The sequence below is a fragment of the Dipodomys merriami genome, unplaced genomic scaffold (genome assembly GCF_024711535.1).
Source record: "Dipodomys merriami isolate MVZ:Mamm:240054 unplaced genomic scaffold, mDipMer1.0.p SCAF_10, whole genome shotgun sequence".
Taxonomy (NCBI): domain Eukaryota; kingdom Metazoa; phylum Chordata; class Mammalia; order Rodentia; family Heteromyidae; genus Dipodomys; species Dipodomys merriami.
The window spans coordinates 11092915-11108042 of NW_027202271.1; the positions used below are offsets into that span (position 1 = coordinate 11092915).

At 41.1% G+C, this 15128-nt stretch overlaps 1 protein-coding gene across 5 annotated transcripts in view; it reads right to left on the reverse strand.

Annotated features, from left to right (window-relative positions):
* Slc38a1 (solute carrier family 38 member 1) overlaps positions 1–15128 on the reverse strand; it is a 73108-nt gene that overhangs the window by 1462 nt on the left and 56518 nt on the right. For all 5 annotated transcript variants that reach the window (XM_070039378.1, XM_070039372.1, XM_070039381.1 and 2 more), the window contains 8 exons: positions 14059–14117; positions 13827–13940; positions 12208–12287; positions 8712–8812; positions 7725–7843; positions 6360–6501; positions 6144–6241; positions 1–4520 (listed from right to left, as the gene is read on the reverse strand). The exon at positions 1–4520 is cut by the window's left edge and continues 1462 nt beyond it. In XM_070039378.1, the coding sequence (XP_069895479.1) occupies positions 4434–4520; positions 6144–6241; positions 6360–6501; positions 7725–7843; positions 8712–8812; positions 12208–12287; positions 13827–13940; positions 14059–14117 (800 nt within the window). In that variant the 3' untranslated portion in view covers positions 1–4433. The remainder of the gene's footprint in view (positions 4521–6143; positions 6242–6359; positions 6502–7724; positions 7844–8711; positions 8813–12207; positions 12288–13826; positions 13941–14058; positions 14118–15128) is intronic.

The window sequence follows — 15128 nt, forward strand, 5'->3', positions numbered from 1 at the left end:
CTGATCATTTTACCCATCTCTGCTGACTTCCAGCTAAATCATCCCCCTCCATATAGCCCCCACTGAGTAAGAATTGAAATTTAGAGCTATTTATAGCTGCTTCACCAATGAAGATCTTCCAGTACACAATTCATTTTATTTCATTATTTTGGGAATCCAACCTAGGGTCTTGTGCAAGCTAGGCAAGCATGCACCTATGGGTGAGAATTCATTTTTTAAAAGGAATGTAGGTCCAGGCACCGGTGGCTCACAACTGTAATCCTAGCTACTGAAGAAGCTGAGATCTGAGGATCACGGTTCAAAGCCAGCGTGGGCAAGAAAGTCCATGAGACTCTTATCTCCAATTAACCACCAAGCAGAAAGTACAGTTGTGGTTCAAGTGGTGAGCCCAGGAAATGAAAGCTCAGGCCTTGAGTTCAAACTCAGCACAACAACAGCAATAAAAAGCATAGAATTTATCTCCCCCATGCTGAGCACAATTGTGGAGAACTGGGTCCTGAAACTTCAGTATTTTCTTTACAACTGCATTTACAATAATTTTCTTCTTATTTCTCTCTAAAAGAAGGAAAGGAAGGAAGGAAGGAAGGAAGGAAGGAAGAAGGAAGGAAGGGAGGGAGAGAGGGAGGGAAAGAAGGAAAAGAAGGAAAAGGAATAAGGAAGAAAGGAAGGAAAGAAGAAAGCAGGAAAGAAAGAAAGGAAGGGAGGGAGGAAGGGAGAGAAGGAGAGAGGGAGGAAGGCAGGCAGGAAGGCAGGAAGGCAGGCAGGCAGGAAGGAAACATATTACAGATGGTAAATCAACCATCTACCAGCTTTTAGAACATTATCTCCTTACAGAGTGGGGGAGATGCCTATGCCAAAAAAAAAAAAAAAAAAAGATTTTCTTCCTGCACATGTTTTGTTACCTCCACTTCCAGTAGGAACATTGGACAAACTGGAGGTTGATTGAATTCTTTGATGGTTAGCTGGAGGACATGAAGCTGTTACTAGTGGAGACCTTATCTACCAAAGTACATGATGGTGCTTCCTGTGGCTCAGGCATAGTTGTCTTTATTCTCCTAATTCAGCAGAACAAATTTCTTCAGCACATGACTGTACTGTTCAAACTCAATCCACCATCTATGACACATGTGTTTTGGCTACCAGTTCACTTTTTTCAAAGAGCGGTATACGCTTTACAGCTCATCCCACACCAACCAAGGAATTCACTGGTGACATTGGACAATAGGATCAAGGCTATTCAAATTACAGTCATACAAAGGGTTTTTTTTTCTTAAAGTAGTATCACAGACATCAAAACAATGTGCTGCCTTCAAATAAATACATTTTGAATAATACATTTCTTATACCCACACACAGAATGCCAACAGCCCCCAAACATCACAACATCCTAGAACTCAGGATCATTTTCTGAATTCACTTGGTGAATATAAAAATGAACTGTGGTAGAAAAGTAAAGAATTAGAGCTTGCAAACTAAGCTAGGTTTTTGGTTTTTTTTTTTTTAAGATTTGTTAGTTTTTTTCTCATGTAATTTTCCCCTACTACCTTGAAATGAAGATTTCATTGCTTGGAGCACTACAGCAAGCTCTGGAGATTCACTGAGCCTTGTTTTACTTGGTTTTCCAAGTGTAGAGCATACTTCTGAACAGGGCAGACTGAAGGTTTCCTAGGTTGAATATTTACATCAAGATCATGTGATCTCATCTTGGCTTGAACTTTTGTTCATCTGTGTCTGGGCTTTACATAAAGCTACAATGATTCAATGCAAGAAACAACCTTTCATTCTCTCTCAAAAGGATGACAGCAGGTGTTTCCATGCCTACCTTATTTGTGGGACATTAGTCTATAAAAGGAGGGGGCAGTTCCATGTAAGAACGAAGGCCTATGGGGACGGGAGTTGAGAAGGGACAGAATTAGCCAGGCACTGGTTACTCATACCTGTAATCCTAGCTACGCAAGAGGTTGAGATCTAAGGATCATGTTTCAAAGCCAGCCTGGGCAGGAAAGTCTATGAGGCTCTTATCCCCAATTAACCACCAAAAAGCTGGCAGTGGAGCTGTGGCTTGAGTGGTAGTGTACCAGCCTTGAACAACAACAACAACAAAAACAACCTAAGGGATAGTGCCCAGGCCCTGAGTTCAAGTCCCAGGACTGGCAGAAAGAAATAAGGATGGAAGGAAGGAGGGAAGGAAGGAAGGAGAGAAAGAGACAGAAAGAGAAAGAGAGACACAAAGACAGAGAAGAGAAAAAGAGAGAAAGAGGGAGGGATGGAGGAAAGGAAAGGAAGGAAGAAGAAAAAAGAGAGAAAGAAAGAATGAAGAAAGAGAATTCAAAGCTAATTGCCTACTGTCTGCCAACTGTCTGTAGTTAGATTCTACTTATCGCCAGATAAGAAATCTCTGCTCAGTGAACTTCTGTGTTTGGAAAACTCAGCTAGTACACACATAGCTCAAATCCCAAGCCCTGGACCCAGACATCAGCTCATTGAGCATGCCCATTTTTTACAATACATAAGGTATGGACGGCCCAATCCCAGGTGGTGGCCACTGCTTTGGGTTCCCTTGGGCTTACCCATTCCTCTCCCAGCCAGACAGTCCTAAGCTCTCTTCAGTTTCAGTCTCTTCATAGTTTCCCTCTGCACCTTTTAGAAACTGGGGTAAGAGAATGGAGAACTCAAGAGGCTGTGGGACCCATGCGGGGACAGACCATGGAAGGAAGAAAAGACAACGCAGCCACTGAGGCTCTCTTCTCTTCCAATCTGGGGGACAATCAGAAGAGAATCCTATCACTCTTGTAATCCTAGCTACTCAGAAGGATGAGATCTGAAGATCATAGTTCAAACCTACACTAGCAAGGAGTCTATGAGACTCTAACTCATCAAAAAAGCTGAAAATTGAGGTGTGGTTCAAGTGGTAGAGTGGCAGTCTTGAGCCAAAACACCAAGCAAGAACACAGGACTCTGAGTTCAAGCCCCAGTATCTGTATATGAGAGAGAGAGAGAGAGAGAGAGAGAGAGAGAGAGAGAGAGAGAGAGAGAGAGAGAGAGAGAGAGAGAGAGAGAGAGAGAGTACTCACAAAGACTACCTTTGGAGAGTTACTATCAAGACTAGATAAAGAGTTTACAGAGAAAATAAAATATAAATGAGGCTTATTGAAGGTATAAAAAATCTTATATAGTTGTACTAACCTAGATTTGTAGATAGAAAACAAATCATTTTTTTGGTTCCTCTAAAGTACCCAGTATAAAACAGGAATGATCTAGCCTAGCTCATCCTTGGTTTAGAGCCTCATTCTTCTCTGTTGCAGAAAGCTGGTGGTCAAGATTCAATGCTAGGCTGTTCATCTAATAAAACATGTCCTGTTCCAACAACACGTGGACGGTTGAAAGCAGGCTGCATTGAGGACTATTTTCATATGTATTTTGGACAATCTTTTCACTGTAGGGTCCCCAATTGTCCTTGAGTTGAAGTGAACTCAGACTAGAGTAACTGAGCCAGGATGCCAAGAGGAAAACAAAACTTCATTGACTAGATGGTCTGAATGTATAGCTTAATCTCTTTACTAAGGTGGCATTCATACCCCTTTCCTTTGCCAGCTGGGGACACTCACAGAAAATGTCTTGGTGTGCAGGATCTACAGGTCTTGATGGCCAAAGTTTACCATCAGGTGATCAAAACTACCTCAACTATTAAGTAATAGTTATTAATCTAGCAATGGCACGTACCCTAGGGCTCTTCCACAGTTATCCTTGTGTGCTGTGTTAACCAAAAATAGGGAAATTATTTATGAAACCATATTCTTTTTTTTGCCTGTAAAACAAAATAAAATATATACAATTCAAGATTCTTTTCTCTTCTAAAAAGGTACAGAGAGTGTGAGCCAAACATTAATAAGAAAATCATTTCAGAAGTGGGTGTATTTAATAAGTGAACATGGCAAATGACCACATTTTCCAATTTTCACGAGACTATGAAAACCACCAAACACTGAGTTGGGAAAGTGAAAAAGAATTGATTATGGGAAGTATTGCAGGCAGGAGGAGGGGGGGAGAGGGAAGAAATGTACATTGTCAAAAACAAAAGAAATGTACTTATTACTTGACTCATGAAACTGTAACCCCTCTGTACGTAACCTTTATAATAACAATAAAAAAAATTTTTAAAAACCAATTGCATGACATTTGGAGGGGAAAAAAATTCACAACCCATACGAAGATCTCGAGTCTGAGAGGAACAGGGGGCCCCAGAGAAACAGGCCTCTGTGGTGCCACCCGTATCATTCCATTTCCAGCGTCTTCTACATTTCTGTTTGCTTCTGTAAACTTGAAAGGAAGTGGAGGGAGCGGGTATTGCTGATGATTGACGGGGGGCGGGGGATGAGTGTTGGGTCACAGGAAGCTTTTCTTTCCTGGGCTGGTCTCAGTGGCCTTCATCACTAACCTGAAGAGCAGGCCCAGTCATAGATGACCAGAGGAATGCTGACCAAGGAAAACAGCACACCCAGTCCCAAAAAGAGGGCAGCCTGAAGCAATAAAATACATATATTATTTCAAAAACAGCCAATACTTTCCACACCAGCTAAGGAAAACAAATCATAGATATCTTTGCCCTCTCCCTTTGTGGTCCGTTCTAGTTGGGGTTCATTGTAACCATTGTTGAACTGGGAAACTTTTTTTTTTTTTGCTAAAACTTGGTGAGTCTCACATCCTCTCTACTCTGGCTGACTCCCTGTGATCTCAAGTGTATTCATTCCTACAAATAACTATGACAAGACTTAGAGAGATTTAAGTTTCCTGGCTTCAGGAAACCTAATCTTCTTGGCCCCCTTGATGCTCTACCAGTTTCAATGATGAGCATTCTCTCTCTCTCTCTCTCCTTCTCCTCTCTCTCTCTGCCTGGGGCTTGAACTCAGGGCCTGCCACTTGGAGCCATAACTGCATTTCTGGCTTTTTGGCAGTTAATTGGCAATAAGAGTCTCATTGGCTTTCTCAGCCTCTTGAGTAGTTAGGATTACAGGTGTGAGCCACTGGCACTTGATGATGGTTGTCTTAAATGTACAGGGATATCCCTCCTGCCTGTAGCCTCTGGGTCAGGCAACTCAGGTGATGTGTGTAATGGCAGTGCTTCTGCTGATCTGCTAAGGCAGCTGAGAAACCTTCTCTGAGGCCAAGCACAAGGGTGTTGCAGAATGGAGTCGGGCAGCAACCACCTCACTCCTGCTTCTCTCCCTGGGTCTAAGCATATCACCTCCAAGACACCCTTTGAACTTCACCAGCCCTGGAAACAAGAAGCCCAGTAGAGAATGATAGCTTTTGAATCCAGGTCTGCTCACTCCAAAGCCATTTCCGTCAAATCATTTCTTTAAGTCACTTTCAGTGAACTCAGACATTTTAACTGAAGGCATTGCTTGCGTTCTAAGATAGTTATATGGCCAGAAATTGTATTAAAGCCAGGTGCTGGTGGCTCATGCCTGTAATCCTGACTACCCAGGAGGCTGAGATCTGAAGATTGAGGCTCCAAATCAGCCTGGACAGAAAAGTCTGAGACTTATTTCCAATGAACCATTAAAAAGCCAGAAGTTTCAACTGCTGTAGAGTGCCAGCTTTGAGAGGAAGCCAAGCAAGAGCAGGAGGTCCTGAGTTCAAGCCTCAATTCTGGGGTGCATGTGCATGCATGCGTGCACACACACATGAATACAAACACACACACACACACACACACACTCACACACACACAGAGAAACTGGATTGTATCACATCTTATTGTCCCTCTCCTCTTCTTATCTTGCTAATGACAAGAAATCATGCTGTAGAAATAGAAGTCCACAGATCCATTCTCTATTCACCTTGAACCAAAACACAAACTAAAACACAAGAAGAGCAAAACCAGAAATATCTATCTATCTATCTATCTATCTATCTATCTATCTATCTATCTATCTATCTATCTATCTATATCCTGAGAGAATGGACAAGAGTTTGATGTGAAATTTTATGACTTTCAAAGTGAAGTAGAATTGTAGGTACTCTGTCTCTCTTCAAGGCAACTGACAATGGCAGTAGCCAGTAGAGAGATTACCTATTTATTTACTAAATTTTAGTTAAAAACAAATCAGAAATATGAGAAGGGTTACCAAGAGACATACCCAAATTCTTTGCGTGCCTTTATCTCCATCCTGGTTTGTAATTTTTAGATAAAGAGATGAAGGAAGAATGAAAATAAGCATATTTGCAGAGGTAACACCTGAAAGTAAGAAAAGGAACAGAGAGAGAGAAGAAAGTTCAGGGTTATTATTATGAAACTTAAACTTTAGGCAGCTGTGGTATGTTGTAGAATGATATTTGAAGTCATAAAGCCATACCTACAACTCCAAAGATGTCCTTCATGGAGGGGATAAAGATCACCAACAAATTGATGATCACCAAGAGGATGAATGTAACCAAGACATGGCGACATAAGTTAAATTTTGTTTTCTTAGCCAATTCAAATAAGGATGAACGAACCTTCAGGAAAAGAAAATAAAGATTCTGTAATTCATCTTAACACTTCCATTTCTCAGCCCAGTAAGTGATTTATTGCTGAATGCTTTGTAAACTTAGTGATTGAGTTCCTTCCTTCCTTCTTCTTTCCTTCCTTTCTTCTTTTCTACCTTCTTTCCTTCTCTCTTTCTCCCTCCCTCCCTCTTTCTTTCCTGTCTTTCTTCTTTCTTTCTTTCTTCTTTCTTTCTTTCTTCTTTCCTTTCTTTCTTTCTTTTTCTTTCTTTCTTTCTTTCTTTCTTTCTTTCTTTCTTTCTTTCTTTCTTTCTTTCTTTCTTCCTTTCTTTCTTTCTTTCTTTCTTTGTTCACAGTTAATGCTCTATGACTTAACACAGCTTTACTTCTAGCTTTTTGGTGGTTAATTGTAGGTAAGAATCTCATGGACTTTCCTATCCCCACCTGGCTTAAAACAATGATTCTTATATCTCAGCCTCCTTAGTAGGTAGGATTACAGTGCCTGGAAAAACCAGGTTTAAAAGAGAATGTAACTGTTTGGGAGATATATGGTTTTCACTTAAACTGGAAAGCATTTTCAGGCAAGAGTTTCCCTTTTCTTTGAGTCAAGTAATTTCTGTCTTTATTTTAACTGAGATTTGATTTGGTGTTCTCTTTGGGTTCCTCTATATTATCCTGTCTTGAATAACCAAGATTCAAATTCCTTGTCATTGTTTCTCTATAAAGAGTATGGGGGGAAAAAATGGAGCTGTGGCTCATATGATAGAGCACCAGCCTTGAGTATAAAAGCTAAGAGACAGTGCCCAAACCCTAGTTCAAGCCCAAGGATTGGTACAAAAAAATAAAACAACAACAATAACAAAAAGAGTGGAAGAATTAGAATTAAAATTCAATTCAAAGCCAGGTACTGGACATACAAGTCTGAGATCTGAGTATTAAATTTAAGAGATTCTTATTTCCAACTAAGCAGCAAAAAGCCAGAAGTATCGAAGTGGCTCAAGTGGTAGAGCATCAACCTAAGCACAGGAGCTAAGCAAGAACACAAGGCCCTGAGATCAAGCCCCAGTTCTGGCAAAAAGAAAAAGAAAGGTTCAGTCCGCAGAGATAACACTAACCAGAATGTGAGGTCTCATGGCCTCGTTCCCCTCCCCCATGGTAGGTCTCAGGAGGTTTGAGAGCAGAGGGCAAGATGAGAGGCCAGCTTTTCTCAGACTGCACAGAGGCCTAATACTCACTGTGAAAAACAACACCGGCACTGTGAGGATGACAGCGACAATGACAGCCAGCCGCACTGTCGAGATGAGAATATCATTGTGTCTCTGGTACTTGTGAAGGAGGTCTGACTGCACGGTTCCTACAATGAGGGGAATAGAGGACAAAGAACACTGCTGAGCGGTGGTTTCCCTGGATCAAATGTCTAAGCCAATGGTCAAGGAAGGCAATGTATTGAAGTATCAGAATAATTTATAGAGGTGGGGTGTGTGTGTGTGTGTGTGTGTGTGTGTGCGTGTGTGTGTGTGTGTGTGCGCGCGCCAGTCCTGGGGCTTGAACTCAGGACCTGGTCACTGTACCTTACATTTTTGCTTAAGGCTGACTCTCTACCACTTGAGCCACATTTCCATTTCTAGCTTTTGGCTGATTAAGTGGAGCTAAGAGTCTCAAACTTTCCCTGATCAGGCTGACTTTGCACTGTGATCTTCAGAGCTCAGCTTCCTGGGTAGCTAGGATTATTGACATGAGCCACCAGCAAAACTTTTCATTTTTTCTTCTTCTATTTGCAAGGATCAAAATTCTGGTGACCAGTTAGGCATTTTGTTTTTAATTAATGAGGAGTTTCATGACTGGAGCTCTCAGCTTCTCACTTTCAACATCAGTCTCTGTCTCTTTTTTCTATTAATGGAACCTGACCCAATTTGCAGTGTCAATTAGGAAAGCCTTCTCTGATGCAGCTTTGAAGTTTTTCCTGAGTAAGTATGGCATTCTTCCAAATACAGTTTCTCCTAAAGACAATATTAGAGGGGAAATGATAGTATATTGTTTCAGTAATTATTCTATTTTGCATGAATGTGTAAAAGGAACCCCCAACATTTGGGTATAAAGATTCCCCATCCCATCCCCAACAAAGCCAATGCATAGCTTTGTGTTTGTTAACCAGTATTCTAGTGTGGATCTTCACAAATTGACTGACAAATACCTGTCTGTGTTGGTTGAGTGACACTTACCATAGAAAGTCAAGTAGCCAAAGATGGCTGTCAAGAAGTACATCAGAAACATGGCAAAAAAGGAGATATTTGCAACCATCTGCATTTTTTTCTGTGATCGACTGTGAACAAAGATAGAGGAATTTGCAAAATTAACATCATTGAATTGAGCTGGGCATTGGTGATTCACTTCTGTCAGCCTAGCTGAAATCTGAGGAACAGAATTCAAAGCCAGCCCAGGGAAGGAAAGTTCATGAGACTCTTATTTCCAATGAACCACCAAAAAGCTGGAAATAGAGTTGTGGCTCAAACGGTAGAACACTAGCCATGAGCACAATAGCTCAGGGGCAGCACGCTGAGATCAAGTCCTAGGACCAGCATCCCAAACAACAAAATCATTGAATTTAACCCCTGGGTTAATGCTGAAAAATATACTTAACTTGATGATCCTGCCCTTGGGTTAGGACATAGCTGACCAGCTGGACTACTTTCCTACCAGATGGGTGCTGTGAAGCAGAGAGCCGTGAACTTCCCTCCCTGACTGTTCTTCACTGTGCTTTGAAAAGAATATTATGTTCTCATCTGAAGGACAGACAGTATTTTTTTAAAAATATTTGTGTTTGCTTTAATCTTCACATCAACCATGCACTAAGAAAGAAAACATTCAAATGTTCCTCTCTCTACCCCAGAGCAGAGCTGGAAGTAGGCCTTGGGCGCTTTGTCTTTCAAATTACGTGAGAACTGTATTCCCACGGAGTAGCTTCTGGGATGGAACTACAAGTCTGTACATCTTACAGAAATAGCTCCATGATGATGTGATGGATGGGGTAGGCTCTGCTTCTCAGGTCAAGTTTACTGGGAGTTAGGACAGCCTCTTTTGTGTAGTGTGTGTATGTGTGTGTGTGTGTGTATGTGTGTGCGCGTGCGCGTGTGCACGTGAATGCGCTGGGGCTTGAACTTGGGGCCTGGGTGCTGTCCTTGAGCTTTTTCACTAAAGCAAGGGCTCTATCACTTGAGCCACGGCACCACTTCTGTGATTTGATGGTTAACTGGAGATAAGAGTCTCATGGATGTTCCTACTTGGGCTGGCTTCTAATGGTGATCCTCTGATCTCAGACACCTGGGTAGCTAGGATTACAGGAGTGAGCAATTGGTACTTGGCCTTTTATATTTCTTTCTTTCTTTTTTTTTTTTTTGTCAGCTGTGGAGGCTGAACTCTGGGCCTGGGTACTGTCCCTTCAGCACTTCAGCTCAAGGCAAACACTCTACCACTTGAACCATAGCACCACTTCCAGGTTTTGAGTGGTTCATTGGAGATAAGCATCTCATGGACTTTCCTGCCTGGGCTGGCTTTGAACCTCAATCCTCAGATCTCAGCCTCCTGAGTAGCTAGGATCACAGGCGTGAGCCACTGGAGACTGGCTCCTTTTATGTTTCCTTTTATTATTATTATTATTATGAAAATACCATACAGAGGAGTTACAATTACATGGGCAAGATAATGAGTACATTTCTTATCAAGCATTGTTGCCTCCTCCTTTGTTTCCCCTTCCTATCCCTTCCCATTTCCCTCTCCCCCACCCTTACATCTCCCCCTCCCCCCTTTTATATTTCTTTAACTGCTCAAATAATGAATCTATATTCATAGGAGAAAATAGATAGCCCTAGGAACATATTATTGGAAAACTGAAAGGTAGACACTTGAAAATGATACAAACAGCTGGAACATAACATTTAAAGGGTGTCAAATAGCCATTTAAATTTCCAAGATACAGGATCAGGAAGGAGAAATAATTTATGTGTAATTAGACAGGTATAGGTTTTTTGAATTTTGGCATTGTATCTATTAAATATGAAAGAGGAAGAACTCATAAATAAATCTGATGAAAATCGGTTAAAACTCAAACACATCAGAAATTGATCAGCAAGCTTTCAGTCTACTCTAAAATGACAATTAAAAATAAAATCAGTCCAGGCATTGATGGCTCATGCCTGTAATCTTACCTACTCAGGAGGCTGAGATCATAGTTCAAATGGGCTGGGAAGGTGACTCAGTGGTAGAGTGCTTGCCTTGCATGCATGAGGCCCTGGGTTTGATTCCTCAGCACCACATAAACAGAAAAAGCTGGAAGTGGTGTTGTGGCTCAAGTGGTAGAGCGCTAGCCTTGAGCTGAAGAGCTGAGGGACAGTATCCATGCCATGAGTTCAAGCCCCACAACCAACAAAGAAGAAAAAAAAAAGCTAGCCCAGGCAAGAAAGTCTATGAGACTCTTATCTCTAATTAACTACCAAAAAAACCCGGAAACGGTGCTGAGAATGAAAAAGCTAGAGCACTAGCTTTGAGTATGAAAGCTCAAAGACAGTGAGAAGCCTCTGAGTTCAAGCCTCAGGACTGGCACTAAATAAATAATAAATAAAGCCATCTTAATAAGGCCAAGGGGCCAAAAATATTCTTTTTCTTTTCTAACTTGTGGACTTAGCACTCACTTTTTATATTTATCAGCTTTTTCTCTACCTAAACCACCAGGCAAATCTGAGACAATACATTTAGCAGTTTATAATTAGATCAACCTGAAGATTATCATCCTGAAAATATTATCAACTTTGAAAGTAAGTATGAGTAACAACAACAACAACAAACCAGTGCAACAATGGAATTCTATGCCTCCATCAGAAAGAAGGGCATTGCCCCATTTGTTAGGAAATGGAAAGACTTGGAAAAAATTATATTAAGTGAAGTAAGCCAGGCCCAAAGAAACATAGGTCCTATGGTTTCCCTTATTTGCAATAACTAGTATATGTATGAGTCAAGCAGAAAAGGTCAGATAAGGTGATGTTAGGGAAATGAACCCTAAGATATGTATTCAAATGTTTTTTCTTTCATGCGATTGTTTCTAACACATTTATAAGATTATTTCTTTGTTGCTTTGTATGTCCCTCCCCCACGGCATAACCCCTGCTTTCACTGTGTTTGATGGTGGTATAGTTTGTGGGGGGAAGGGAAAAAACAAATCATTTAAATATGGATACAGATGGATCCATTGCAAAAATGAGATGTACAAGTCCTTATGTTGAAAAACAAACTTCACAACTTTTGTGAGGGGGGGGGAGGGGGGAGGAGGATTGGGTGAGGGCGCAGGGGGAGGATGGGGAGGGATGGGAAGGGGAAACAAAGGAGGAGGCTACAATGCTTGATAAGAAATGTACTCATGATCTTGCCCATGTAATTTTAACCCCTCTGTACAGTATTTTCACACACACAAAAAAAAAACAGTGCAAATATTTGAGCTCTTCTAAGGAATATAGTATCTGAAAAGTCAAAGCAACTGAAAATGCAAGGTAGTTGATTACTTTTTCATATTGGTGGCCAGAAGATACTGCAGGTTTCTGATTTTTCTTAATATTGAACTGGCTCAAGAATGGCAGAAGGCAGAAGCCTATTTATTTTAACACAGAACGTGCCTATTGGTGAGAGGTAGAAAATGATGAAGACTGGAAAATCGAATAGGTCTCTTACTCTTTCAGCTCGCTGTAGATTGGCAGGACCGAGGGGTGACATACAAATGCAAAGGCAATGGTTGGTAAAGCATACACGGTCTGTTTGAAGGAAGAAATACAAACATTAAGAAAAGACATTTTTACCATAAGCATTATCCAACTCCAGTATTTCAGAGTATCTTTCGTCTGACAGAATCGCTCTTCAGAATCCCTGGATTATTTGGAGATTTTTGTTTCTTTATTGTGTGCCACTCCTGGGGCTTGAACTCAAGGCCTTCGTGCTGTCCCTAAGATTTTTTGCTCATGGCGCGCGCTCAACCACTTGAGCCACAACCACACTTGTAGATTTTTGTTGATTAACTGGAGATAAGACTCTTGTGGCCTTTGCTTCTTAGGCTGGCTTTGAACTGTGATCCTCAGACCTCAGCCTCTTGAGTAGCTAGGGTTACAGGCCTGAGCCACCAGTATCTGGCCTCAGTGTCACTTCTTATGAAAACTTTGCGGTGGTATCTATATTTCATCTGTGCTAGCTGGGAAGTTTGCAGTATTCCTTTTTCTTTCTTTCTTTTTTTTTTTTTTTGCAGTATTCCTTTCTATATAGTGTTCTATATATTAAGCATGGGTAAGGTGTTTCTTGTTTTTATTTATTTGTTTTAAAAACATCACTCACTACCTGATTTATGTAACTATAACCCCTTTGTGCATCACCTTTATGATAAAATTTAAAAATTAAAAAAATAAGTAAAAGCATTATTCAGCGTTCTGCACAGAAAAAATGAGGTGAGACAAGTATCCAGATTTCCATAGCCAATACTGTACTAAGCTGGGTTAAGTGGGTATATGTGTGTGTATGAGAGAGAGAGAGAGAGAGAGAGAGAGAGAGAGAGAGAGAGAGAGAGAGAGAGAGAGAGAGAGAGAGAGAGAGAGAGAGAGAAAGAGAGAGATTTATTGTTTAATGGTCACTGAATGTATTGTGAATATAGAAGCTATGGTACTATGTTTTTAAGAATAAGTATGTTCAGCCAGGTGCTGGTGGCTCATGCCTGTAATCTTAGCTACTCAGGAAGCTGAGATCTGAGGATCATGGTTCAAAGCCAGCCTGAGAAGGAAAGTCTGTGAGACTCTTATCTCAAATAAACCACTAGAAAACCGGAAGTGGCGCTGTGGCTCAAGCAGTAGAGCACTCTCGTCTTGAGCTGAAGAGCTGAGGGATATCACCCATGCCCAGATTTCAAGCCCCATGATTGACAAAAAAAAGAATAAGTATATTCAGTTGGACTCAGGTAGCACATACCTGTAATCCTAGCTACTCCAGGATGCTAAGAACTAAGGATCACGGTTCAAAGCCAGCCTGGGCAGGAAAGTCTGTGAGACTCTTATCTCGAATTAACCACTAAAAAGCTGGAAGTGGAGCCGTGGCTCAAGTGGTAGAGTTCCAGCCTCAAGTAAAGAAGCTAAGCAAGAGCATGAGGTCCTGAGTTTAAGTCCCAGTTCCATCACATGTCCATACGCACATACACACGCATGTATACATACACATACATGCACACACATAACTGCAATTATGACATATATGAGAAAATGTACTTCTTTTAGTCAAAATACTCATGCTTCTTTGAGAAGCAGAAGGAAACTTGCCTTAGAATTGAAGGTGACGTATTTTGGCGTGCACACATCACTGTTTGTTGAATTAAGACTTGTTGCATTGAGGGCTGTAGCAATGCAGGGAATCTGAAATTTCTCATAGATAACCTGGCATTTAGAAATACCAGAGAAACAATGTAGATGTTAGGAAAGCTAAATCATAAATAATGGTTATATTGCAGTAGATTATGTTACAACCAAGCCAACTGATTCAATCACTACTTACCACTATTAGGAAAAACACCATACAGCTCAAGGAAAATCCACTGGTATAGCCAAGATAACCTTTAAAAGAGCAAAAAGTACATTGCTAATATCTCATTTGTTGTTTCTCCTTTTCTTGGTGGTAGTGCTGGGGATTGAACCTAGGGTCTTATGCATGTGAGCCAAATGCTCTACCACTAAGCTATACCCCCAGTCACTCAGTACTTCAAGGTTTTTAAAGTGTGTGTGTGTGTGTGTGTGTGTGTGTGTATACATGCACATGTGCAAGCTGGTACTTGGGTTTGAACTGGGTGCTGTGTCTTAGCGTTTTCACTCAAGGTTTGTGCTCTAGCATTTAGAATACAGCTTCACTTCCTGCTTTTTGGTACTTAGCTGGAGAGAAGAGTCTCAGACTTTCCCATCCAGGCTGGCTTCAGTTATCCTCACATTTCAGCCTCTGAGTAGCTAGGATTATGTGTGATCCACTGGCACCCAGCTTTCAACGTATTATTTTAAGCATAATTTGGGACTTCGTCAGCAGTTATACTCACCAGACACTATATTGGAAATGAACTATACAACCAGGGAGGGAGGGTTGTAAGGGGGAAAACTGAGAGAAAATGAGGGAGGGGGTGACACTACTCCAAAGGAAATGTACGCATTACCTGACTTATGTAACTTTCATAATTAAAAAATAGTGATAAAATGCATTTAGGAAGTGGCGCTGGGGCTCAAAGTGGCAGAGTGCTAGCCTTGAGCAGAAAAGCTCAAAGACAGCACTCAGGCCCTGGGTTCAAGCCCCACAACTGACAAAACATAGTTCATTTACACCCATGTGCATATAACATGTATTATTTGCTTTTGCTAGTTTATTTGGTGTAAAGGAGGACTTTGAATGAAAGCGTTATACTTTGTGTTGATTCTGGGGCTTTCCTGAACACTCTAGAACTCAGATTCCTAGAATCCAGGGAGGAGCCCCATGGTTTTATCTCTGAATACGTGATGGACAAATCCCTTCTTAACCACATCCGTAGATTGTTTTCCTTTTTGTGCCAGTCCTGGGACTTGAACTCAGGGCCTGGGTGCTATTCC